This window comes from Ctenocephalides felis, unplaced genomic scaffold (assembly GCF_003426905.1).
Source record: "Ctenocephalides felis isolate EL2017-DRISC unplaced genomic scaffold, ASM342690v1 CF-g0.4_SCAFFOLD_03571, whole genome shotgun sequence".
Taxonomy (NCBI): domain Eukaryota; kingdom Metazoa; phylum Arthropoda; class Insecta; order Siphonaptera; family Pulicidae; genus Ctenocephalides; species Ctenocephalides felis.
The window spans coordinates 3446174-3473958 of record NW_020539725.1 but is presented as its reverse complement, the minus strand read 5'-3'; the positions used below and the strand labels follow the sequence as shown (position 1 = coordinate 3473958).

The 27785-nt window shown below is 30.6% G+C and overlaps 1 protein-coding gene across 1 annotated transcript in view; it reads left to right on the top strand.

Annotated features, from left to right (window-relative positions):
* The window catches only part of LOC113384923 (eIF-2-alpha kinase GCN2), a 635046-nt gene that overhangs the window by 57001 nt on the left and 550260 nt on the right, over window positions 1-27785 (top strand). Inside the window, exon 6 of the mRNA XM_026622699.1 lies at window positions 16020-16129. Coding sequence (XP_026478484.1) covers window positions 16020-16129 — 110 coding nt within the window. The remainder of the gene's footprint in view (window positions 1-16019; window positions 16130-27785) is intronic.

Sequence of the window (27785 nt, the reverse complement as noted above, 5' to 3'; positions counted from 1 at the left end):
GGGTAGTGAGTCTATTTTTTGTGACGGATTTTATAAGATGTGGGGGATAGGAATTTTGTGAAAATTAAATCTAAGTTTGAGGTCCAAAATTGTTTGTCAGAAAGGAGGATAGTATGGTCTACTAGATTAATGGTAGTACCCATTTTCATACTGGAGGGGTGGTAGGAGTGAAAATTTAAATACATACCTGACCAAGTAGGCTTTTGGTACCAGTTAGTGAGAATGCGGTTGCCCTAGCCGAATTATCTTTATAACATTTAGAAACAAGAGTCTTTAATTCCATCAGCATAGACATTTATTTTCATTATAGATATGTTGATGACATTATTACTTGTATACCTCCTCAAAATTTTGACTTTTTACTCCACTCATTCAATTCTTTTTACAAACATATTCACTTTACTTTCGAAAAAGAACAAAATAACTCTATCAGCTTCTTGGATGTCAAAATCATTAAAAACATTGACAAATTTTTTACAAGCTGTTATTAATATGTGTAAGTGTGATAATCTAAGAATTTCATGTAAGTAATGTTTCATGCAATATTTTCATTTAAGGTTTAATTATAATTAGTCTGTCTCTTTAGTTAAATCTCTTTCTTTTTATTCTTGCTCTATGTACATTTAGTTTTTAACGTTACTTCGTTTTTTTCAAAATTGTAGAACCGCTGACGATGACGTAGAATTTTACGTCGAAACGTATGGAAAAATAAATAGGTTTTAAAAATCTTTACTTTATTTATATTTTTTACTTAAGGGGGTATTCTACTGTAGAATTTTGAAAAAATCGAAAAATTTTTTTTTCATATTTTCAAAGTTTAGTTATTCAAAAATATGTCATTAAAAGGATTTTGAAAAATTACTAATATTTCCTGATCCATATCCGTTTTAGTGACGTGGCCTCGGTTCGGATCCGACCAAATCTCAAAACTTTGAACGCGTTTTTCTCGGAACTACTTTTTTCGAGCTGGCGGTAAGGATATCTCGATTAGGCGGTAAGGATATCTCGATTAACCGATTTACTTCAAATTTGGAGAGGATCTTCTCTATACATCGCTTTTTCGCATGGACCTTTTCCAAAACTATAACTTTTCATTTAGTATTTTTAAATAAATCGAAATTGTTAAAAAAAAACATGAAAAAAAAATTTTTTTTTTCAAACTGCCGCCATTCAAACAAAAAAATTTTTTTTAACTTATCCAAGGTTCATACGATAGCGGCATCTATAATAATTAAGAATCCATCTATTTTTTATGTTTCGGATCACCAGGAGGGTTGGAATCATGCACGCCAGGACACCCTCTTTTTTTTTTGAGCCCCCACTTTGACTGCTCATAACTTTGTGAATTCTAATTTTTTTTCTTTAATAATTTTTTTGTGTAATAATAAAATATCAATAAACAAATGATAAAAAAATCGATAGTAAAAATATTATTTGTTTCCTTTATACAGCGCTTCAAAAACCGGGCAAAATTCATCCTTCTACAGTAGAATACCCCCTTAATGTTGTTACGCCCTCCAAGAAATTAATTAATTTCAACATAAAAAGAAATAAAATAAAATAAAAAGAAATTCATACATTTCAACATAAAATTTGAACACATTCAATATATATATATACATATATATATATATATATATATATATATATATATATATTAAATTTTTTATATAATTTTGATGTTGAAATATGTGATATTCAGTTTTCAGGGCAATACATCAATTAAAAAATTTGTATGACTTTAAAACATTTTTATTTATTCCATACGTTTCGACACATTGTTTTGTGTCATCTTCAGTGGAATATGTAATTGAATTAATCCTAATTATTTCATATTATAAATGTTCACAATGCACAATCCTAATTATTTCATATTATAAATGTTCACAATGAACAATCCTAATTATTTCATATTATAAATGTTCACAGTGCACTAAAAAACCAATCCTTGTCATTTTAAGTTAAACAATATAAAATCTCAGTCAAAAATTTTTTATATTGTTTAACTTAAAATGACAAGGATTGGTTTTTTAGTGCACTGTGAACATTTATAATATGAAATAATTAGGATTGTTCATTGTGAACATTTATAATATGAAATAATTAGGATTGTGCATTGTGAACATTTATAATATGAAATAATTAGGATTAATTCAATTACATAGTCCACTGAAGATGACACAAAACAATGTGTCGAAACGTATGGAATAAATAAAAATGTTTTAAAGTCATACAAATTTTTTAATTGATGTATTGCCCTGAAAACTGAATATCATATATATATATATATATATATATATTAGGGTGGTCCTTAAAATGGTCATTTTCGAATTTCCTTGCTCCCAGGGGCTCAAATGGTTCCAAATAGATAAAAAACAATTCTCTGAAAGTTTTAGCTCTTAATGTTAACGTTTAGATAGAGCGCAATTCAATCAAAGTTTTGTATGGAAATAGAATGGAAAATTTTTCAAAAATTTTAAAAATGTTTTTTAAATGTAATTTAGCGTACAAATAAATGAATAAAACTTATTTATTTGTCGCTAAGTAATACCTAAAAGATTTTTTTTTAATTTTCAAAATTTTTTCCATGCTCTTTTCATACAAACTTTGATTGAATTGCGCTCTATCTAAACGTTAATATTATTGGCTAAAACTTTCAGAGAATTGTTTTTTATCAATTTGGAACCATTTGAGCCCCTGGGAGCAAGGAAATTCGAAAATGACCATTTTAAGGACCACCCTAATATATATATATATTTTGATAGGTTATTTAAAATCGGGCAGTAACACCAAGTAAAGAAAAAAAAAACTAAAGTAGTTTTTAAGTACTTTATTTATCCAATGGATAAATAAAGTACTTAAAAACTACTTTAGTTTTTTTTTTCTTTACTTGGTGTTACTGCCCGATTTTAAATAACCTATCAAAATATAATATCAACACCAAACTCACATATTTCAAAAAATATATATATATATATATATATATATATATACTAGATGACCCATTCGACGTTGTCCTGTACCCACATCTACGTTTTTTTAATATTCTATATTAATATTTATCCAATGGATAAATAAAGTACTTAAAAACTACTTTAGTTTTTTTTTTCTTTACTTGGTGTTACTGCCCGATTTTAAATAACCTATCAAAATATAATATCAACACCAAACTCACATATTTCAAAATACATATATATATATATATATATATATATATATATACTAGATGACCCATTCGACGTTGTCCTGTACCCACATCTACGTTTTTTTAATATTCTATACTAATACTTACCATTCAATTAAAAATAATAATTATTGTTTTTTGATTTACTATTTACACCAATATATGAGTGACTTTAAATGTAGAACTGCTTCGAATAAAATGATGACTCGCAATTCTCACAGTTAACACTTTAATTATCCCTTTAGGAAATATTAAAATATGTTCAATAAATTTGTATATTAAAAATTATACATTGCAAATTTATTTCCAAAAGCTCAATTTATTTTAATGTCAAGGGTTATACTATTTTTCAGTCATACCTGTAGATGTGGATGTATAAATGAATGATTTTTTGTTTATTCATGACTAAAACATTGATTTTCCAAATGTATCGCACAAAAAATGATCGTCTGCCTTTGTGATTTATGGCCATAGCATAAGATACACGTGTTGAAAATTGAAGTCTTTTAAAAGGCATAATAAATTCAGAAAAACTTAATATATAGCATTCGCAGTGAATATACAATATCACCTTGGATTTTTCTACCCAAAATAATTGCTCCAATAATTTTAACTGGCTTTTAGTAATTTTAATATCTAAATTACATTTTTCTCACTAATAATTCAATATACATTATTGACTAAGTTTATATTTGAAGTGAATTAATTTGTCAAATCCTGTTCACATGTGCTCTATTCAATCTACGATCAACAAAATTATTGTAGTAAATGGAGAGAAAAAAAAGCGCGTGTCGGAAATAGGCTAATCTTTATCTTAAGTTCAGAAGTGAAAACAATTTGCACACCGTCACCACCCACCACATTAATTGGATTATAACTCTTTTATCTGATTTTATTAGAACTTGTAATACACTATTTTAAAGGTAATTAAATGAGCTACAATTTTCTCTATCATTAAGTTTACCGTGACTTCTCTTATTTTAAAACGGCGAAGAGTTATTGGGCTCGAAAGACACTCTGTTTGGACAGCCGCGCACTCTTTAAACAATCATAACTCTATCAATATTTGTGTAACACAAAAATAATAAAAAGCAATAATTCATCTATATACCTTTACATGTATCTTTTATTCTTCCAGAGATATGATAATGAGAAATTGGTTATTTTTTTAATAGATTTTTGGAAATCGTTTGTACTAAAGTTGTGGTACTTTCTAAAATCCGTTAAGATCTCTTAAACCAAGTTAACCCTCTAACCCGGAAGATTACTTTGAAGTAATCTTCATGTTTTGCTTTTTTTATAACCGTGTGACAACATAATCACATGCAAATAAGCATGAACTTGTCCCTCGTACTTTATTTGACATTTCTTCTTCAGACACCAACATCATTTGAAGTATAGTTTGGCTTCTATAGTCATAATAGTGTGAGCTTTCGAGAAGGAAGCATCAAATTTAGTGAAAAAAAAAATTGTGTTTTTTGTGCCACATATTTCTTGAACAAATCATTATTTCGACATCGGAATTTTTTTATTTTGTTGGTAAATAATCCCCCTTTCAATTATTATATATTTTATTGTGAAAAAATTTTTTTTCGGTATTTTGAAGGAAAAAACAGAGGTTACTTTAAAGTAATCTTGCCGGATTCAGTGATTTTTTCCCCCAACGCGTTTTTACCGTTTATCGCACCTTTCCTTGTTTATTTCTCTTTTGTTATATGAAAAACGTGTTGGGGTCGATTTTTTTTTAATGCAATAAGATGGTGTACTATTTGCGGCAGTATATGCCCAATAAGCCACACAAATGGGGCATGAAATTATTCGTTCTATGTGACTCATCTGGATTAGCTTATCGGTTCGAAGTTTACAATGGCGCTGGAAACAACAAACTCGTAGATGGCCATCCAAATCTTAGTGCTTCGGCGAATGTTGTCATGCGATTGTCTCAAACCATCCCGGATATGGCAAATCACATTGTATACTTCGACAACTTTTAAGTTTGCCTCTGTTGGTGTATTTGCGCGCTCGTGGAATTTTCAGTCTTGGTACGATACGAGTGAACAGAGTGCCTGGTTGTAAGCTGAGTTTGGAAACAGCCATCAAAGATAAACCAAGAGGATATTCTGAGGAATACGTGGCATCCTTATATGGCGTTGATCTGACTACTGTATTGTGGAAAGACAACAAAGTCGTTCGTTTGGCATCGACGTATGTTGGTGTGAAACCATTTCAAACCAGTTTGACAAATCCAACCAAACAACCACGAAAAGCCAGCAGATTTGTTCGCAAGCAAGGCCGCATTGACATCGATTGCCCCGAAATCATTAGCGAATATAACAAACATATGGGCGGCGTGGACTTGATGGATGGCTTGATGGGCCGCTATCATATTCGCGCAAAAACTCGCGATGCAGCAACTCGTTTGTTGTACCATTTTATTGACATGGCTGCCACCAACGCATACATACTCTATCACCGAATACACCGAGAGAAAGTTCACGATTCGCCTGATGAGAATGACCCCAGCTAAAAATTGTTGACATTGCCACAATTTCGTAAAAATATTGCTGCTGGCCTTGTGAATTACAACTTCAAGCGCCAAGCTGGTCGTCCATCATCCAGACTTGCTTCAAGCGATTCTCGGCCATCAACTCCAAAGGTGGTTCCAGATTCTTTTCCTGTTGGAAGACGTGCGGTGCATCCAGTGGACGACACTCGTTTTGACTGTATGGATCATTGGCCATAATGGACAGAAAAACGTGTTACGTGCAAACTCTGTGCCCAAAACAAAACAAAAGCGCTAACTATGTGCATTTGCTCCAAATGTAATATAGCTTTATGTTGCTTTAAGGGCAAAAATTGTTTCGTAGAATATCATAACAAAAAATAATTAATTTCTACTACATTCCATTGTTCTTTCATTCACTTTTTTCAATAAATACCATACAGAATAAAAATATCTACCTGTATCAAATTTTTCACTGAACCCGTCAAGATTACTTTGAAGTAATCTTCACCTTTTTGTACCTGGTATCTAAACGGTAAGTCAAAATGAAAATCTAATGATGCAGAAGTGTTTGTTATGGTCAAATTAGTCTAGAAAAAATTGTTCTGACTTTTTTTACTGGCTCTATCAAAAACTCGGGTTAGAGGGTTAATTCTAGAGGGAATACGATTATTTTTAATTTTGGTGTGAATGGCACTCATAAACTATTTAATTTAAATGAAAAAAAACATGAGTTTTTTATTTGCATGATAGCCCACTCATTTTACACGCAGAAATACTCATTTTAGAGCTTATTTTGAGTACTATAAAACCCCATTTTCATATCTAGCTTAATATTGTTCCTAGAACACTTTATAGAAAACCGATTTATTAAGATTTTAATTGAAATAATTTTGTTCATTAAATGATTTTTGTTAAAATGTATATTTTTAGAAATATTTGCAAAAAACGATGAAAAACGCAAAAAAAAATTCAGTAGCCAGTAACTTGAAAAGTAATTTCTTTTTTGAAAAACATTATTAAACATTTTTCTATTCTAATTTGTTCTATTATCGATATCCGACGTTCTTTTGAAAGAGATATAATTGCACCACTGAAATGGGATGTCATCCCCCCAGGAAGTGCAAAGGAGTCTAAATTATATTCCCTTCTAAACTTGAGAGTAAGATGAACCTAATTCCAAAATTTCATGCACATTGGAGCACATTAAAAATATTCAGATCCAAAACGCTGATTGATTTGAGTAAATATTTCGTATCCAATGCCAAACATATGAATTTTTGACACAATGAAACACAAGTAAATTATTTTGTATTGTGATCTAGTAAAGTAAGGCAAAACACGACTGCATTTAAAAGTTAAAAAATAATAATTTTCTAGGATTTTTTGATTCATAGAAATATAGTTAGATAGTAGAAATAAATGGAAAAAATTACAAAAAACCGCTTATCAGTGTTTGACCTTGAAAATATTTGAAGCATAATTTGACAATAAAAACAAATGAAGACTGTCATTTGCCAAACATTTCCATTCACTTATAGGCTAAGACAATATTGAAATATAATAAATTTATTATTATAAATGAGAAAAAGGTAATGTCTACATTATTATTGCCAAAAAGCAGCTGAGATGTGCCAAAAGTTAAAATAATATAAGATATGCAGTCAACATGCGTCTGACAGGTGATACGGTCTGTGCCTGCGTCTGACAATTGTGGGCAGTCAGAGATTCAATTTTTCCAGATTATTATTTTTTGTGTGAAAGTTCCCAATACATCAGCAAGAGAATGAATCAGCATATTTATAATTCAAAAAACCCCAGACAATTTAAAACAATGTTTTCTGAGAATATTATTAATTTCAAACACTCTTTTAATACTGGCCATCCTATAATTTTATATAAAGAGAAAAATGTGGACCTTAGAAGATTTTCCGAATCCTGTTTTATCTTTTTAAATTCAAATTGTGTGAACAAACGCAGTTCTTCTTGCTTACTTTCAGAAAGTTATCAAAATATAATTCATTTCTGTACATATGACTCCCTACTACGCCCCTGAATATCCCTTTTCCATGCTTCGCGTGTTGGTCGCACTTCGTGTCGCTCGACGGCTGACTGTGTTTGTGCTATCTTGTTAGAAACAAATAATTATGTGTTTTATACATCTTTACATTTACCTTTTTCGGTCTTTTCTTACATTATTTTTGTTTTACTACAGTAGTAGCATGTGATTGTTGTGTTGAAAAATGTGATAGTAAAGTGTGTTTTTTCCTGATCTGGTGTGTATAATTTTTTTTTCAATCAATTTTTGTAATGTATAATTTTTTTAAAAAAACTTTTTCTTTATAATGTAAATTTCTTTTAACTGAATGATGAGACACATCTATTCTCGAAACGTATAAAAAATTAAAATAAACTTTCTACATTCGACGCATTGGCTGTTTTATTCATTTCAATATGTTTTAACGTCGAACAAAAATCCTCAAGATATCACTCCTGGGCCATTAAAGGAAAATAATTTTTCAACATTTTATGATTCACCTACATTTTCTTCTGTGGATCCTACTCAAGAACTTCCGTCTACAAATTCTTACATTGGGAAATCTAATTTCAATTCATACCGCCGTCCTTCTGCCGAACCACGGTTCCCATCAAGATATTTTGGGACCCCGAAAACTACAAGTTACTCTACTAGATGTCAATTTCAAGATGGATCTTCTTTTTACAACATTATTGAAAAACACTATGGACACCACATCAGATTAAAGCTCGTTACTTTTTCTTCTCTAAATTTAAAATTACGCTGTAGGAAGTTCAAAATAATTCCAAAATTCTTTGATTCGAACAATTTTCTTAATAAATTTAATCATTTAACTTCGTCGTCTTTGAAAAAAAAGCTTACCAGCGTCAGTTTTGAAGCTATGTCTAACGAAATAAAACATCCTTTTGTTTCCTTTGTCACCTCTAACATAAATAATTTAGTAAATGTTTTATCTTCCATATTAGAGCCCTTCATTTTGAATAATTTCTTTGAGTTTGAAAAATTAAAATTTGATAGAATTTTCTCCACTCTTAAACAGTCCCACAAAAATAAATTTGAAAAACTTCTAATTTCACACAATAAACGCTTTGTCCCTTTGATTAAAGACGAATTGATAGACAAGTGGCTTAAGAACGTTTCTAATAAAACCATTCCCCAACATTTAAAATATATTTTTGCCCTCGGTCCAAAATTCTCTCTCCCCCCTTCCAAAAAACATTTCAATTTCATAAAGATCCTTAGCAATCTAGAGTTGGGTATTTGTAAAATAAAAGATTCAGAAAAGGAATCAAAATTAATATTAACTCCTTGCAATAATCTTTTATCTTTTATTTTAAAAAAAAATTAAATAATAATTCCAATCTTTTACAGTTAGAAATTTTCAGAGATTTAAAATTATGCAACAAGTTTTTGAGAGACAATCCTGACATTATAGTTACCAGAGCTGATAAGGGAAACTTTACTGTTATTATGAATAAGTCTGATTATCTCTCAAAAACCGAAGCCCTTTTAAATGACACACTTACATACAAACCTTTAACTAACGACTCTACCGACTACATAAACAGACAAACTCACAAACTTATCACAAATTTAATTTAAAAAAAAAACAAATATCCATTTAGGTTTTTCCCTTAAGGTTTTTCATCCAGACTTTCCTAAATTATATTGTCTTTCAAAAATCCATAAAGCAGATTTACCGTTAAGACCTATAGTTGCTTACATAAACTCACCGTTAAGTAATTTAACTAAACATTTAAGTTCTTTTCTCTCTAAGGTCACAATTTTATCCAAATCTAATGTCTCACTCTTTCATTTTAGCAAAATTTCTCAACAACTTAAGTATACCGTCGGGCTTTTCTTTAGTTAGCTTTGATGTCGTTTCTTTGTTCACTAACGTTCAAGGGATCTGGCGTTGGATGCCATTTCGGATCGTTGGAATGACATCAAACCACATACAACTATTAATTTATTTTGGTTCAAATACATTTTAAAGTTCATATTCAGTAATACATATTTCTGTTTTGACAATAAATTTTTTGCTCAGATTTTTGGTATGCCTATGGGTTCTAGCATTAGTCCCCCTTTGGCAAATTTAACTTTACAGTTAAACAATTAAAATTTTCTACCTAAACTTCCTGTTCAACCTTACTTTTACTTTAGATATGTTGATGAAGTTCTCTTGTGTTTAGAAAACAATTCCATCTCCTCCACTCTTGACTCCTTTAACTCTTTTAACAATCATTTAAAGTTTACTTGTGAGTTTGAAGATGACAATTCTATTAGTTTTTTAGACATTAAACTTATTAGACACCAAAACAATTATATTTCAACTGATCGGTTTCAGAAACCAATTTCTTCCGGTAGATATATTAATTACTTATCGTTTCATTCTCATTCTGTAAAAATTTCCATCATCGTTTCTCTTATTGATAGAGCTATTATTTTAAGTAATAAAATTTTTGGAATAAAAACTTGGATTTAGTCCGTTCCATTCTCACAAATAATTTTTATCCTTTACATTTAATCAATAATATAATTAAAAATTGGTTAGAATTTTTAAACATTACTAATTTTGACAATAATAATGTCACATCCGTTGTTCAAAAATATTTTACTGCTGATTCAAATTCTTTTTCTTCTTTATTTAGTAAATATAGAGGCATTATTTGTTTACCTCATTTGGGTAGCATTTCTTATTTTTTAAAAAAACTTTTTTCTGTTGAAGGTTTTTTTTTAGTTTTTAGTTTTGATAATACACTGAGTTCCCTGTTTTCTACTTCAAAATCAAAATCTTCACCTGACAGAATCACCGATTCCGTTTATAAAATTAATTGTTAAGATCGTGACAGCTGTTACATCGGTGAAAGTTCCCAATATATCAGCAAGAGAATGAATCATCATATTTATAATTCCAAAAACCCTAGACAATTTAAAACGATGTTTTCTGAGCACATTATTAATTTCAAACACTCTTTTAATACTGACCATCCTATAATTTTATACAAAGAAAAAAATGCGGACCTTAGAAGATTTTCCGAATCCTGCTTTACCTTTTTAATTTCAAATTGTGTGAACAAACGCAGTTTTTCTTGCTTACTTTCAGCAAGTTATCAAAATATAATTAATTTCTGTAAATCTGGCTTCCTACAATGCCCCTGAATATCCTTCGCGTGTTGGTCGCACAGAGCACTTCGTGTCGCTCGACGGTTGACTGTGTTTGTGCTATCTTGTTAGAAACAAATAATTATGTGTTTTATACATTTTTACATTTACCTTTTTCGGTCAATCTTAAATTATTTTTGTTAATTATTGATCTGGTGCGTATAATTTGTTTTTTTCTAATCAATTTTTCTAATGTATAAATTTATTTTTTTTAAACTTTTTCTTTATAATGTAAATTTGTAAACTAATGGGGTTTATTGTTTTTATAATACCTCATTGTATATAGCATTCAAACAACACTTCCTTATGCACTTAAAGTATTAATATTTTTGATTCTCTAGAAATTGTTTAGAATATACCTTACTTAGCAAAACAACGTTCGCCGGGTCAGCTAGTATATATATATATATATATATATATATATATATATATATTAGTGATGTGCCAAGTCGAATCAAGTGATTCGAATCATTCGAATCAAGCCTTTAACGACTTGATTCGAATCAGATTTTACTTGATTCGAATCAACTCGTATCAAGCCGCGAAATATTTACTGTGTGCATGTATGAACACAAATTTTCATAAATATAAAAAAAAATGTTTTAATTTAATTCAATATTATAATAATATAAATAATAATTATAATAAATATAAAAAATAATAATAATAAATATAAAAAATAAATCTTGAATTAAATCATGCGAGCCACCCGGCTTTAATACGCTTAAATGTATCACCCGACTCCAATTTTTATGACTTTAACCGCATTCATTGTCTTCAAGTCGATATGAATTCATCCGAGTTCCTATGACTCAAACCGACTTATTTCGACTTCAAGTCGCTATGAATTTATCCGAGTTCCTAAGACTCAAACCGACTCATCCCGACTTCAAGTCGTTATGAATTTATCCGAGTTCCTAAGACTCAAACCGACTTATTTCGACTTCAAGTCGATATGAATTGATCCGAGTTCCTAAGACTCAAACCGACTCATCCCGACTTCATGTCGTTATGAATTTATCCGAGTTCATATGACTCAAACTGAATCATAACGACTTGAGTTCGAAACATGTGTCCGTGTTTCAGCGTATCGACTTATCGAGATGCTGTGCGTATGAGTCTTTGAGTGTTTATTTATTTTTGACTAAGCGCTGAAAGCAAATTTGTTCATGAAATATCAAAAACTCATTTAGATAATAAATACGCGATTTAGATTTTAATTATTATCAAAATAAACTACACAACGAGTTTTATACACATACAAAATTATCATATTTTAATTATGCAAGTAATGGCAAATTCACACAAATGAAATAATATCAATCTTTACAGTAGTGGATTGAATTTTAAATCATTCGTAAGACGTTAGATTCAGCCCCCTATTTATATTAGATCTAAACAATCAATAATATACACATGCATTCTTTCAACGTAAGATTAAGAATATTGTTTTATTATATGCTTTAGTGATAGAGAAGTGTTATATTTTACTGTAAATTCACTTGAAATATTAGTTATATTTGTAGCTAGTTTATTATTATATATAATATAAATGTATCATCTCTGCACTTTTTGGAATTAATTGCTTACTAAATTAATTATTTCACTTATAAAATTATTAAAATGATATTATTTCTTCTCTTAAATTATAATTGTTCATATATGAACTTGATTCGAATTGATTCGAATCATGATTCGAATCAGGTTTTTTCTGATTCGAATCATTCGAATCAGGAAATTTTCGAGTCGGCACATCACTAATATATATATATATATATATATATATATATATATATATATATATATATATGTTAAAATGTTAATAATTTTGATGTTGAGATATGTGAGAATCAGTCTTCAGGGCAATACATCAATTAAAAACTTGTATGAACTTATAACATTTTTATTGTTTCCATACGTTTCGACACATTGTTTTGTGTCATTTGCAGTGGACTCTAGTTTGAAACCACAGATAGAAATTATTAATTAAAACTAATTTATAAGAAAGTGATATGGTGTAAAAACTAACATGTAATTGTAGTAATCCTAATTATTTCGTAATTATAATTGTTCACAATGCACAATAATTCTAACAATTTTTAATTTTTTATAACAATTTTTAATTTATAACAATTTTTTTGGAGTTAAAGAAAGGACTAGATGTACGAGAGAAAATTTTTGCAAAAATGGGAACGAATGTTAGATATTAGAATGTTAGAAAAATCCGAAAGTAAATTTTTGATGTTATGAAGGCCATTTGATGTTATGAATTAATAAATGGCTAAAAAAACTTTCAAGCATCACAATCCCAGATAGATTACTTTACAGTTTTACACTGGGTCCTAACTTTGCTATCCCCAATAAGTGCCACAATTTAAATTTTGTTAAAGTTTTAAGCCGACTAGTAAAATCTAGACGTACGTAGTAAAATCTAGAAGTAAAATCTAACATTCGTTGCCATTTTTGCAAAATTTTTCTTTCCTACATCAAGTCCTTTAACACCAAAAAATGGTTGATTACAAAGATATTTTAAGAGATATAAAACTTTATAAAAACTTGCTAAAAGTTAATCCGAACATTTTAGTAACCAGAGCAGATATAGGAAATGTCACAGTAGTTCTCGACAAAACTACCTATTTAGAAAAAAACACTAACCTAGTTAATGACACTAACGTTTACAGTCCTATCAATAAAGACCCTACAGATCGAATTAACCGCACGTTCCACAAATTTATTAATAATTTAGTATCTACCAAACAGATTCCTCAAGACTTGTCCCTGTCGTTAAAAAACCTACATCCCAAAAACCCAAAATTATACGGTCTCCCAAAAATCCACAAAACCAGTGTTCTCTTTAGACCCATAGTTGCAGATTTGAATTCTCCCCTAAATAAATTTTCCAAATTTCTGAGCAAACCCCTCTCTACAGTTGCTCTCTTTAACTCTCCGTTCTTTATTAAAAATTCCTTCGAATTTGTCAACAAAATTCATAATACTCAATTGCCCAACAACTCCCTCTTAATAAGCCTAGATGTAGTTTCTCTTTTTACGAATGTCCCACTAGAACTAATTTTAGAGTCAATCACAGATAAATGGTATGAAATTAACTATACAATAAAAAACTCATTCTAAAATTTATATATTGTTCGATTTAAAGTGACAAAAATTGTTTTTATTGTGCATTGTGAACAATTATAATTATGAAATAATTAGGATTACTACAATTACATGTAAGTTTTTACACCATTTCACTTTCTTATAAATTAGTTTTAATTAATAATTTTTATCTGTGCTTTCAAACTAGAGTCCACTGAAGATGACACAAAACAATGTGTCGAAACGTATGGAAACAATAAAAATGTTATCAGATCATACATGTTTTTAATTGATGTATTGCCCTGGAGACTGATTCTTCATTCTTCATATACATACATATATATATATATATATATATATATATATATATATATATATATATATATTAATTTTGTTATTTAATCTTTTTTTAATTTGACGATTGGGCTGCAAAAATATTACAAATATATATATATATATATATATATATATATATATATATTAGGGTGATTCTTAAAATGGTCATTTTCCAATTTTCTTGCTCCAAGGGGCTCGAATGGTTTCAAATAGATAAAAAACAATTCTCTGAAAGTTTTAGCTCTTAATATTAACGTTTAGATAGAGCGCAATTCAATCAAAGTTCTGTATGGAAATAGCATGGAAAAATTTTCAAAAATTTTAAAAATGTTTTTTAGATGTAATTTAGCGAACAAATGCATGAATAAAACTCATTCATTTGTCGCTAAGTTATACCTAAAACATTTTTTTTTAATTTTCAAAATTTTCTCCATGCTCTTTCCACACATTTTTCATATGATTTCAAATAAATTTCTACTGGAAGCTTTTGCTCTATCTAAATTTTTAACATTTTTAACGTACCGCAGGGAAAGGTATAGTAATGAGCCGAAAATCGAAAATGAAAATTTTTGCATATCTTCACGTTTCACAGGTTGCTGAACATTTTGGCATACCTCAGAAAAATTGATGTGTGTGTGTCTGCATTTTTTCGTTCGTGTTTTCGAGCGCACGGATCAGCCGATTTGAATGGTTCAAAAACATTCGATTCCTATTGATAGTTTGCTGTGCTGATTAGTTTTTGACAAAGGTAGGTCCAGCCGTTACGGAGATACGGAGCAAAGCGTGCAGAAAATAGAAATTGAGGTTTTGAGAGAACGGAGTTTCCGATTTGAATGATCCAAAAAAACATTCAATTTTTAATGATTGGGAGAAGTAGTATTTAGTTTTTGGCAAAGGCCAGTACAGCTTTTTCGGAGATACGAAGCTAATTGTGAGAGAACTAAGCATTCGATTTGATGATTTAAACATACTTCTGCTTGTTTTAAACAACTGCTTTTGGGGAAAAATGCATTTTTTTTTCAATTTTCTTTTTTTAAGAATTTTTTTCTGTATATCGAAAATAATTCAGATTTTAATTTTAATTCTGGCTAAAATTCTAAAGCTCACTTATATACTTTAAATAAATAATTTTAACTTTGTAATATCAGTTTATGTAATTCCTATAAATATTAGACAATATTAGTTAGTTCGTATTTATAATAATCTATTTCAACACATTTAATATTATTCGAACATTTCGTTAATGTACGGGAAGTTCCAGCAATTTGCCTTCAGGCAAGATGCCATACACAAAATATCAATTTGTTTCACTTTTTCCTCTGTATCTCTGAAACCGCTTGACCTCTCTTAGTAAAATTTCAATTTCAAAAATTCTTCATTTCGTCAATAGAAGTTTTTTGAATCATTCAAATCGGATGTTTATTTCTCTCAAAAACTGCCAATTTTGCAAATTTAGCTATGTTTCTTCGAAATGGCTGGACCTGCCTGTGCCGAAAATGAACAATAAACTTGTAATTAAACCAATATTTTGAAAGTTTAAATGACCCTTTTTTGAAATTTTTTCTGATATATTATCGTGGATATTAACGTATTATTAAACATATTTATTTAAAATATGTTATACGATATTCAAATTACTTATAACTATTTATCTATCTTGAAGTAGAATTATAAAAAAATATATACTTTTTTTTTAGTTCTGAAGAATCTGCTCAACTACTTAAAATAAATAAATGCCAAAAACATCAATTCACACTGGAAATAGAATTATCAAACAGGCGAAAAATAATTAGAGGCTGCTGCGTAGGTATGATTTCCTTATATATTACACGCATTAGTAAGCAATATATAAGATATAAATAAAATTCTTCTGTAATGATGTATGAAAGGATAATCCTCCTAAACGATTATTTGTATTTTGATAATCTTTATGAAGTTTGTTAAAGGAATTTTTTAGAATTTTGTGAATTAAACAAATAGAATAAATGGAAAAAATTACAAAAAAACGCTTATCATTGTTTGACAATGAAAATATTTGAGGCATTGTTTGACATTAAAAACAAATGAAGACTGTTAAAATATAATATATTTATGATTATAAATAAGAAAAATGTAATGTCTACATTATTATTGCCGAAAAGCAGCTGAGATGTGTCAAAAATTAATTAGACAGGTGATGCAGTCTGCCCATGCTTCTGACGGTTGTGGAATGTCAGTGGATATACCCTATATAATTCTATTTGACAGCTTATTATTATTTGAATAATGCTGTCGTGTTTTGCCTTACTTTACTAAATCACAATACAGAAAAAATAACTGATTCAAAAATACATTTAGAAGTTTCATTGTGTCAAAAATTCATATGTTGGATTCATATTTATTGGATACGGAATATTTACTCAAGTCAAGAGAGCGTTTTGGGTCTGAAGGTCAATTTGTATGGATTTTTGGAATTAGGTTCATCTTACTCTCATTTTCAAAAGTGAAAATAATTTAGACTCCTTTCCCACTTCTTAGGGGAGATGAAATCTTTTCTCAGTAGTGTAATTTTATGAACAAAATTATATCAATTATAATCTTTGTTTGCGCCGCAACTGCATAGGTTGTCGGACCTGTAAAAGGTTTGGTTTTCTACTCGGACAACACTTTTCAAACTTCTAAAGTCGGGCAATCCCGACCCACATAAAAAGGCGGATGTAGCTCTCTTATGTTCGATTCAATTCATTCAGTGGTTTTCATTCAGTTCGTTCAATTTCATACAATTGTTGCATTCAGTTCTATTCAGCTGGTATGGAATTGACCATTGTTAGCTTGGGAGTTCGTTCAGTTCAGTGTTATCAGTTGTTAAAATTTCCATTATGTTTCAAATCGACCAGTTATTTTTTGTTCTACTTATTGTTATCAGTATGATTCCAACATTTCAACCCGACTACGCTGATGTTTTCAGACCCAATCAAGTAGCTGCCGGCTTGGGCTTTTAAACAGATAACATTTCTATGCAATATTAATATTATTTCTTTTTTTTATTTATATAATATTTATATAGAATATATTTTAGTTTTATTGTATTCGTTACGGCCTATAAAAAAGCACTTTCAATCATTTTCAATTAGTTTTGTTTTTGTGAATACACTTTAATTTTCAATTCCCCGGTGTATAAAATACTTCGAAAGGGGTTGAAAATCCCCCCAACCTCAACATTTGGTCCTTTCGAGCCGGATTCTAGTTATTATTAGGATTAATTGTGTGTATCCAGAAAACAAAAATACATAATGGCGCCTAACTTGATATTGAAGCAAAAATTGCACAATTTAACAGCAAACAGAGAGATGTACTATTCAATTGTTCAAGATTGATAAACCTTCAAATAAGGCACAATTTTTTGAAAATTTATATATTACGGAAAATGCTCGAGAACAATTTATTCAATTGTGCCATGAAATAAATAAATAAAAATATGTTGATAATCCTAGTTACATTCCGGAATATTCCGCAATAAAGACTTGAAACGATTTATACCAAAATAAAACACGTTGAGAAATTGTTAGATTATAAAAATCTGCATAGTTCTTCAGCTAAAGACAGACCCAAACAACATTCAGCGTCCATTGAAGTACCTAAATAGCCCAGTCATTTTAGCATTAGGCAAGAATCTCGGAATGCGAGATATCCAGCTGTTAGTCTGTAAATACTTGTATATTGACAACCTAAAAGTTGTCTCAAAACCTACATATGGTAGGGTGTGCGCAACTATTAAATTTAAAAGTCAAAAATCACAAAAATCGGGTTTTTTCGCTTTTAATGTAAATTTCTCATTTCCTATGGGTTTTTTGCTATTTGTGTTTATTGTCAATATTGTAGAATACAAAATCTCTACAAATTTTGTTTAATTTTTTTTTTCATACGGTGAACCGTTTTCGAGATAGAGGGCGGAGAGCGCGCGGTCAGAACATCACTTCAGGTCAATCGGTGCCTCCGGTCAAAAACGCGCCATATATAGTTGATAAACTATCGACAGATCAATTATTTGTGAATATTTGTCAATTTTTATTAACTATTATGATTTATTTTATCATTTTTTTAACCTATCCACTTTTTATGCGGTATTAATTTATTTAACAACACTTACCTGCCCATGTAATTGCAGAATTGTTAATGAAAATATAAGAATTATATTCGAATTTAAACCTAATTAATATGCTTCAATGATAATGTACTGATAAGTCTTTATTAATTACTAACGCAGCAACGTAACGACTAAATAACGTAACGGACTAACTTAACGGAATACTAACAATAGCTACTAAACAATACAATCTGACCTTTGCTGGAACAGGTTTTCCTTTCCTGGCACAACACACACACCACTATACACTAAGCGGGTAGAGCGACTCGCGCCTGGACTCGTCCGACCTCCTCGGAGGATGTTACATTTTCTAATGCCTGTTTTTAACCCTCGACTTGGACCTTATATTGCAGGAACTCTAGTAAAAGTAGGTGGGGGAGTCCATTTGCACTGAGGGTTGTGCAACCCTTTGACGACAATACCAATTGTTGTTACAATATGTTCGTTAAAGTTTACTTTTCTGTCAAGTATCAGTTTATTTTTAGGTATTTGACTTTACTATTCCAATTGATATCAATTTATATTGATTTTATCATTTGGTGTTGGATTTTTAATTTTTTTTTGGTAATAAAATGTTTCAGTTTTGGACTCATTTATCTTTATTTTCCATTTTTCCGCATATTTTAAGATTTATTAGTATGGTTTTGGAGTATTGATATTATGGTGTTATTAGCTATAGCTGATGTAAATATAGCAATACCATCAGCGAAAGTCTTCAGAGTGGTGTTATTTTGTTGCGGTAAATCATGAATGTATAAACAATATAGGATACTACCTTGCAGTACTCCAGCTTCAATTGTCCTCAAGTTGGATTTGGTGTTAAATATTATTACATAAAAACTTCTATTATCAAAAGAATCTTTTATGGTATTGATTATGTATCTCGGAAATTTGAATTTTATCATTTTATATACCAATCCATTAATCCAAACTGTGTCGAAAACCTTTTCAACATTTAGAAGTATCATGCCTGTATTGCGTTTTCTGTTAAACTTGAATATAATTTGTCTCCAGCTTCAATTGTCCTCAAGTTGGATTTGGTGTTAAATATTATTACATAAAAACTTCTATTATCAAAAGAATCTTTTATGGTATTGATTATGTATCTCGAAAATTTGAGTTTTATCCTTTTATATACCAATCCATTAATCCAAACTGTGTCGAAAACCTTTTCAACATTTAGAAGTATCATGCCTGTATTGCGTTTTCTGTTAAACTTGAATATAATTTGTTCTACTAGTATTGAGAGTGGATGAAGTGTAGAGTGATTCTGACGAAATCCATATTGATTGTTTGGTATAATTGTATGTATGTTAATAAAATCTAGTATTCTTTCCTAAAGTATTTTTTTATATATTTTGCTTAAGATATTACGTAAGCTTATTGGTCTATAGCTAGATGGTAGATCAGCATCTTTATTAGGTTTCTTTATTGGAACAGTATTACTAATTTTCTAATTGCTTAGAAAGTAATTATGTTTCATTTATTATTTTTGTAAAAAATATTATAGATATTTTATCTAGATGTTGAATACGATATTAGGTATACCATTGTCGCCAGGAGTACTCCTATTTTTCTTAGATTCAGTTATATTTTTAACTTCACGAGGTGTGGATAATTTAATATTATTGCTTTTGTAGTTTGAATCATGATATTGATTCACAAAAGATTTAACATAATTTGTGAGTGTAATTGAACCTATATTATTATTTTGCTTATGAATTTTCTCAAATATATCTGCTATGACATTAGCTTTATGTGCATTATCAAAAATATATGTAGAATTTACTTTTAAATATATGGTAAGGTGAGCTAGAATTTTGCGCTAGATTTTCACTTATTTTATGATTAATAATTATTTTGTGCATTTTCAAATATGCAGGCCTAAAATGCACTAATGCTTATAACTGTACAAACAGAGCATTGTATGAAATGTAAACAATAAACATATATGTATCGTATCCGGCGTCGTGTGCACCGGGCTTTAGTGAATTTCCTTGCAATATAAAGTGTGGTATCTTTATTTTGATTCATATTAGTTCGTTCAATTTTTCTATTTCACAGTTGGTTTATATATACTTATTCCAATACTAGTAGAAATGATCTTGGTTAATCTATTCAGTAGTGTTTTCATTTTGGATTATTATTATTTTGCCATAATTTTCTTATTTTGTTTTTGTATTTGATCATATATAAAATATGATCAGGAAGTTTATTGTCATATGTCATCTTATTTACTTTAGGAATTGATAGTTTCATTGAGTTTTGAATTATTGTTGTAAATGCATGGACCGCTACATCTTTTTTTTCATTTTGGATATAATTTACATCTGTCCAATGGACATTAGGTAAATTTTATGAATAATAAAATAACAAAGAAGCTGTCTGCAAAATAAACTATTAAATGCTTGAGAGAGTGTAATTTAAGAAAAGATTATGATCTAGATTGACTTGGAATGCCAGTTAGGTCCAAAGGCGTTTTCCTTTTTAATCTTTTGGTGTAGTTTGCTGAGATGAGTGCCTTGGCGAGCCCGTTGGGATGGTTCTCCAGTCGGTGACTGTGTTTGATGGCGTATCTTGCAATTTCTTCATCTACCGTATGCAGGCCCATGTCCTGGTGGAGCAGCCATACCAGTACATATTTTGGGGCGTTCAAGATGATCCTTAGTATCTTAGTTTGAAACTTTTGAATAATTTTTGTGTTACTCTTAAATGCTATCCCCCAAAGTGCAATTCCGTAAGTCCATATGGGTTTTAGGATAACTTTATAGATCAATAGTTTGTTGTATGTCGATAGTTGAGATTTTCTTCCTAGTAGCCAATAAAGGCTCTTGAATTTTTCTTCCAGTTGTTTTCTTTTCTTCTGAATGTGTGTTTTCCAATTAAGTTTTCTATCCAGATATATACCCAGGTATTTAACGGCAACTGCTTGTGGTATCTGTTCTACATTAATAAATATCGGTGGGCAAGTATCTTTCCTCAGTGTGAAAATGATGTGGACTGATTTTTGGTTGTTGATTCTTAATCTCCAAATTTTGTGCCAGTGATGTGGACTTCAGAAGACAAGGATCCTTATCTGTTTTGGAAATTAGAATTACTTTAGCTATTTTCCACGCCTTTGGAAACACTTTTAATCTTAGGAGAGAGTTGAACAGAATTGTTATGTACCTCAAAGTTTTTGGTGGGAGCTGTTTTAGGATTTGGATCGATATAAGATCATGGCCAGGAGATTATCTGATCTTGAGACTGAAATTTCATGTTTGACTTCCGATGTCAGGAAGCGGATTTGAGTACACTCTTGGTTGGAAACTGTATTTCTTTAGTGGTTTGCTCCTCCTGGAAGTAGTTTTGCGGAAATGGTTGAAATACATTTACGAAGAAATCAGCAAATAAATCGACCTTTTCTTGATGACTTTTTGCCCAGGAGTTATCATTTTTTCTAATAGGAATTACTGGGAGTATGGGTTGTTTGAAATGTTTAGTAGCTTTCCATATGGAGTAATTCGTGTCCTTAGTAGCCGTCAGGTCTTTGATTCTTTTTTCAAGTACGTTGTTGTTGTATTCTTTCAGTAATCTTTTTACATCTTTACAGGCGCTGTTCAATCTTGTTTTATCTTGAGGAGATCTTGATGTTTGCCATATTTTAATCGCAATATGTTGTTTGATGTACAGAGGATAGTTGAGTTCATTACTGGTTGTAATTGAAGGAGTGTTATTAAGTGCCGAATGATGTAGTATTTCGGTGATGATTTACCGCGTTATATTCGTCGTTTTCTGACTTTAATAACATATTACAATTTAAGTTGGTATCGAGCAGTTCTCTAAATTTGTTCCAGTCCGTAAATTTGTTGGTCAGGTAAGGTTTTATGATAATCGGTGGTTGTTTACAAAAAATGGTTAGGAGAGTGGTCAGAGTTCAAAACTAGGCTATTTTGAGGTTTCATGTTACTGATTGTTATTCCTTTGGTTATGTAGAAGTCTGACAGATCCGGAATTCTGTTTGGGTCGCTCGGCCAAAAAGTTGGTTCAACTTATTTCTTAGAGCACTGAAAAAAATGTCAAAGTATTGTTTAAATATTTTATGTTTTGGGGGGGAGTAAATGGCAGAAATTGTGATTCTATTTTGAAGAAAATTAATAAAAAAAAGTTCGTGGCTTGAAGAAACTCATTGCATTGTGGATCTAACAGAGAATGTTTGATTTTAGACTTTATTATGATGGCTGTTCCACCATGTGGTTTGTCGTCCGGATGTCTAGTACTGTATGTTGTATATTGTGGAATGTTGAGGTAGCTTTTGCTAGTAAAATGTGTTTCACTGATTAGCATTATGTCAATATCGTTATGACGAAGAAATTGTTTTACTTCTTGGTGGTGCTGCGCAAACCATTGGCTAGTTAGTTTGTAGTATAAGGCCATCGTTTTCTCAAAGGTAGAAGATTTGTCAAAATGTTCAGGATAGTGCTCATTTGGTCCATGAGAGTTTTCATCACAGCTTTTAGTTCTTGCATGTCTGCTTGTTGGTTACTTGGAGTAATTATTTGCTGTTGATTGTCTGACGACAGTCCTCCTTGGTTGTCCCTGTGGTTTTTGTTGCTGTTTATGCTTCTAGAAGTAGCATTGAAGAAGGAAACGTTTGGACGGACGAAAGGTTGAGAATTGTCACTAGGTTGGGCGGATTGTCTTTGCCTCAGGGGAGGGAATCTGCGTCGTCTTTCTTCTTTATAAATGGTGCACATAGATGCTTTTTGGCACATTTTACGCAGCGTGCGATGCGTGAACAGTAATTTTTTGTATGTCCAAGATTTTGACATCTTGTACACTGCGGAACTTCTCTTTTATGGCGCATAGCTTCTATAGTAACTTTTGTTCTGTAGATGTATTCGATGGAGTATAATCATTATTGTTATTGCTTTGCTCAAGTTCCACTACAAAAATATTAAGTGGAGCCTTTGTAACTCTGTGTTTCATTGTGTAGATGCGTACGACCTTGTGTCCGAGTGTAATAATTTCTTCCGTAAATGTTTTGATGTCAGTGCTATGGTGCAAATTTTTCACCACTACTTTAAATGTTCGCTTATACTTCGCTTGATAGGAGTGTAATTGTGTGCCCTTTTCATGTAGCAACTTCAAAACTATATTGTAGATGTGAGCATCTTCGGTATTAATTTTGACTTGATCGTTTCCCACTATTTTGTATGAGTACTGATCTTTTACGTGAGTCTCAAGTAAACCAAATAAAGGTTTAATGTCGCTTACGCCATGTACAAAGATAGGTGGTGTGTTTGTTGTTTGTTTGTCGGCATCTTTTTGAACTGATGTGCTTGCTAAAACATCAAAGTAGTTGCTAGTGGGAGTTGGGTTCAGCCAGTATTCCTTTAAAGTATGTTGTTCCATTGAGGTACTTGGATTTTCTGACTGTGAGCGTTTTTTATTTTGAACGGTTGTCCAGCCCTGGTTAAGGTTACTAGTATCAATTGATGATTCACTGTTGACATCGTTCATAGCGGTAACTTCCATAACATCGTGACTTGGTTCTAAATTACTATGTTCCATTGTTATATTTTGGCTAATTTCACTAGGAATATTCAGTTTAAATTGTTTATTTTCAATTTTATTGATAGTACCAGATTTTAACATTTCTGGAATAATGTCAGTATTTTTTTTAATATTCTTTCGTCATTTTTGCTAATGCTAGGTTTGATTTTATGTTTAATTTTTCAGTTTCCTAATGACTTTTTTTTCACTTATAATTTCGTTAACCGAATAATCTGCATTGTTTGTGTTATATAATGTTTGTATTGCACTCGATACGCAAGCACCGATTTCGCCGGGTCGGGTCCCGTTAATCTCGGAATTATTTACCTGCCCGTAGGCAGCGTCACTCATGTCACTAACACTTTTAATTTCACTTAAATTAAACTCAATTGAGTTAATTTTTGATAGATAGAAAATTAAAGTCACTTGCGTGTACCCACAAGGGGCACATGGCGGTTTTATTAGATATCTACACTATACAGGTATAATATGTTTATTATTTGACTACAGGTAGACTGGCTTGTTGTAACGTTACTGATAATACTCTGCGATGTGTACAGTTCAACTGTCGGTAATCGAATGTGGACCGCTACATCTATTTCAGGCATTGAATCAATGTGTTGCATAATGCCTATTTTTTTGTTCTTATTATGTCTGAATAATTCCCAGTTGGCTTTTCTGAAGTTAAATTTCGTAGTATTTTTACTATTAATTTCAATTTCGAGCAATGGAATGGATATGATAACGGGGTTGTCTTCGGAATTGGTTTCAGATATGTATATGGTAAATAATGTGTATGGATATTTTTTGTTAATGATAGAACAATAATGGAAGGAATTTGAAAACTATTAATAGTATATCTAGTTGGAGAAGAAATATAATGTAATGTGATGTCATTTGAGTTTTGTACAAGAAAATTATAAATACGCATTCCTTTAGTATTATTATTAATACAATTCCAGAACATGTGTTGTGAATTGAAGTCGTTAGCAATTAATATTTTAGAATTTAAATTGAGGATATTAGTTAAATCTAGTATTTCTAATTTATTATTAATTATTTATTATTAATTTCTAATTTATTGGATATAAATAGAACAGAATGTTGTTAATTCATTGTTAATGTTAATATTTATTGCCTTGCATATATCTCTTTTAGCAGATTCTATGATATCACTTCTAATTATGCTGTATCCAGGTATATATATATCTCGTATATATATATATATATATATATATATATATATATATATATATATATATATATATATATGATTAGTTTTCAATAAGGTCTCTGATATGAATACAAGATGTATATCATTATTTGTTAGTATATGGCTTAGTTCTACTACATTTTTTGTAATGCCATTTGCATTCCAATACATAATATTAAATTTAGATTCATTTATATAAACACTAAACTTTGTTTTTCTTTAACCGTTATTGTTTTTTTATTGTCATTTGCTAATTTCAGTAAGGTTTGGCGTGTATATTTAACCCTCCGTCGGTCGGAATGGTCTGGCCAGACTTTTTTCGACTTCAATTTAAAAAAAAATTAGTAATCCTATCGACTTGAAATTTCTGGACTTTTCCTAAAATTTCATTAGCAGTCAATTAATGAAAAAATCAGGACGAAAAAATGTGTGGTCCAGCCAGACTACTCCGACCTTTCAAAGGTAAATAAATATCCGACCAACGGAGAGTTAACAGTAGGATCTGAAAATAATTCTTTTAAATCTGTAAGTGCATCAAACATGTTACTCGTCGGGAATTCGTCTTTGTTTGTATTGTTGTCAATGTTTACATTCTGTCTTGGTAGGTTGGGGAAGTTATGTAATGATGGGAAATATGATTTTAAAAGTGGTTTAGGTGTGGGAGCTGGTATGTAAGAAATGGCATTTGTAGATTTTTGTTTTCTTTATTTTTGTCGGTACGTTTTTCTAGATATTCTCTGGAAGATCGGCATTCATTACAATTGGCTGGGTGATTTCCAGAGCAATTTACACATATAGGCAGTTCATAATCCGTTTTAGGACACTTTCCAGGGGCAGGTTCATTAGTGCATTTAACGCATCGAAATTTCATGTTGCAAAAAGCTGAAGTGTGTCCAAAATATTGGCAACGGTAACATTGTGGCACTCTCAGAGATTTAGAAATTATTCGTTCTCACGATATTTTATGTCCAGATACAGTCAACCCTCGGTTAACGCGACAAGTGCGTACCGTGCAGTATGGGGACCGCGCTATAAAAAACTCGTATTTTACATATTTTACATACAATTCAAGCTAATTCGTAGTGCGTTTCATGGAAACTTATATAGTGCAGTGTGGAACCGCACTATAAGAGACTCAGAGTTAGTACAAATTGCACCATTCTTATCGTGCTGTATGGAGACCAAAAAATACAACTTGAAGTAGGAGTAATCCGGACGAAATGACATGAATGATATAGACACATTATTCAAAAATTGGCGCGACGCAGTAGTCAGTTCAAACGTGTTCTTAGACAGCTATTATATAATCAGGCATGTCTAAAAGATAAAAGTCGATAACAAAACTTACATTAATACCCTTCTGATATCATGTTACTAGAATCACTCATAGGTTGCGCAACGAACTTATGGGCTGTTGACCAAATACCGTGTAATAGAAGGTCCGTGTAGTCGGAGGGATGACGAATTTTTGAGCTCCGCGTAGTATGGAAACCGTGTACCCAGAGTGTCGTGTAAGCCGAGGGTTGACTGTATGTGGTTAATTATTTTGAATTTAAACATTTAAATCTTGTTCATAATTTAAAAATATTATATGAACCGGGAGATCATATTTAATGTTGTTTACAGTCTTGGTCATTCTTATTTAACTTTAATTTTTTTTCCAATTTTCTACATATGGAGGTATATCTTTAGCTACGATTTTTTTATCATTATGTAATGAATAAATAAAGTATTGGATGTTATCATCTGTGAGTCGTTTTCGTACTTGGCAGTAGTTATGTTCATTATAGGTAGAAATTAAATAAATTTCTATGCCACAGTATTGTGACAGTATTTGATTCCTACTAATTTTCTGGAGTTCGTTTATGTATTTATTGTGTGGTAGTTTACTCTTAATTATAATAGGAGGCATTTTAATTCTTTGAGTAACACTAGTTGCATCTTTACCTGCTGATTTTTATCCTGTCACCCTTAATAGATCGTTTTCTGCTTTTAGAAGATTGTAAGTCTTCTTCAGGTCCATTAGAGTAATTACTTAAGAGGCTAAATCTATTGTTGGTCGCACAGTCACTATTTATAGTAGTTCTGTTACCTTTCATTATTCCTTGTGATGTCGATGGATGGTTATCATCATCATAAAGTTCCATATTTGTGTTATTCTTATTTTTTATTGCACTTAACAATCCCGTGACATATTCGGCGTTTGTATTTAATGTGTCGTTCAGTATGTTATCCGTTTCTACAAGAGGTAATCTTCCATTGCAGTCAAGAAATACGCTTAACAATTCCACAACTGCGACAATTTTGAAACCGAAATATTCGACACAAATGTGTATATAGTGTGTTGTTTATGTATCTAAGGGTTTGTCAAATCGCATTAATTATTTGAAATTCTTTTATAAACAGTTCAAACAAATTTGTTGATATTATTATAAAATCACGATTTTAAGCATTTCTATATGCTTGCATATCCGAAGTGGCATGCTAAAAGTGAGAATAAATATTTTGTGTCCACTAGGCGACCAGAAAATTTATGAATAAACATAAATAAAATATTTTTTCTAAAAAAATCACAAATAAATGACGGGT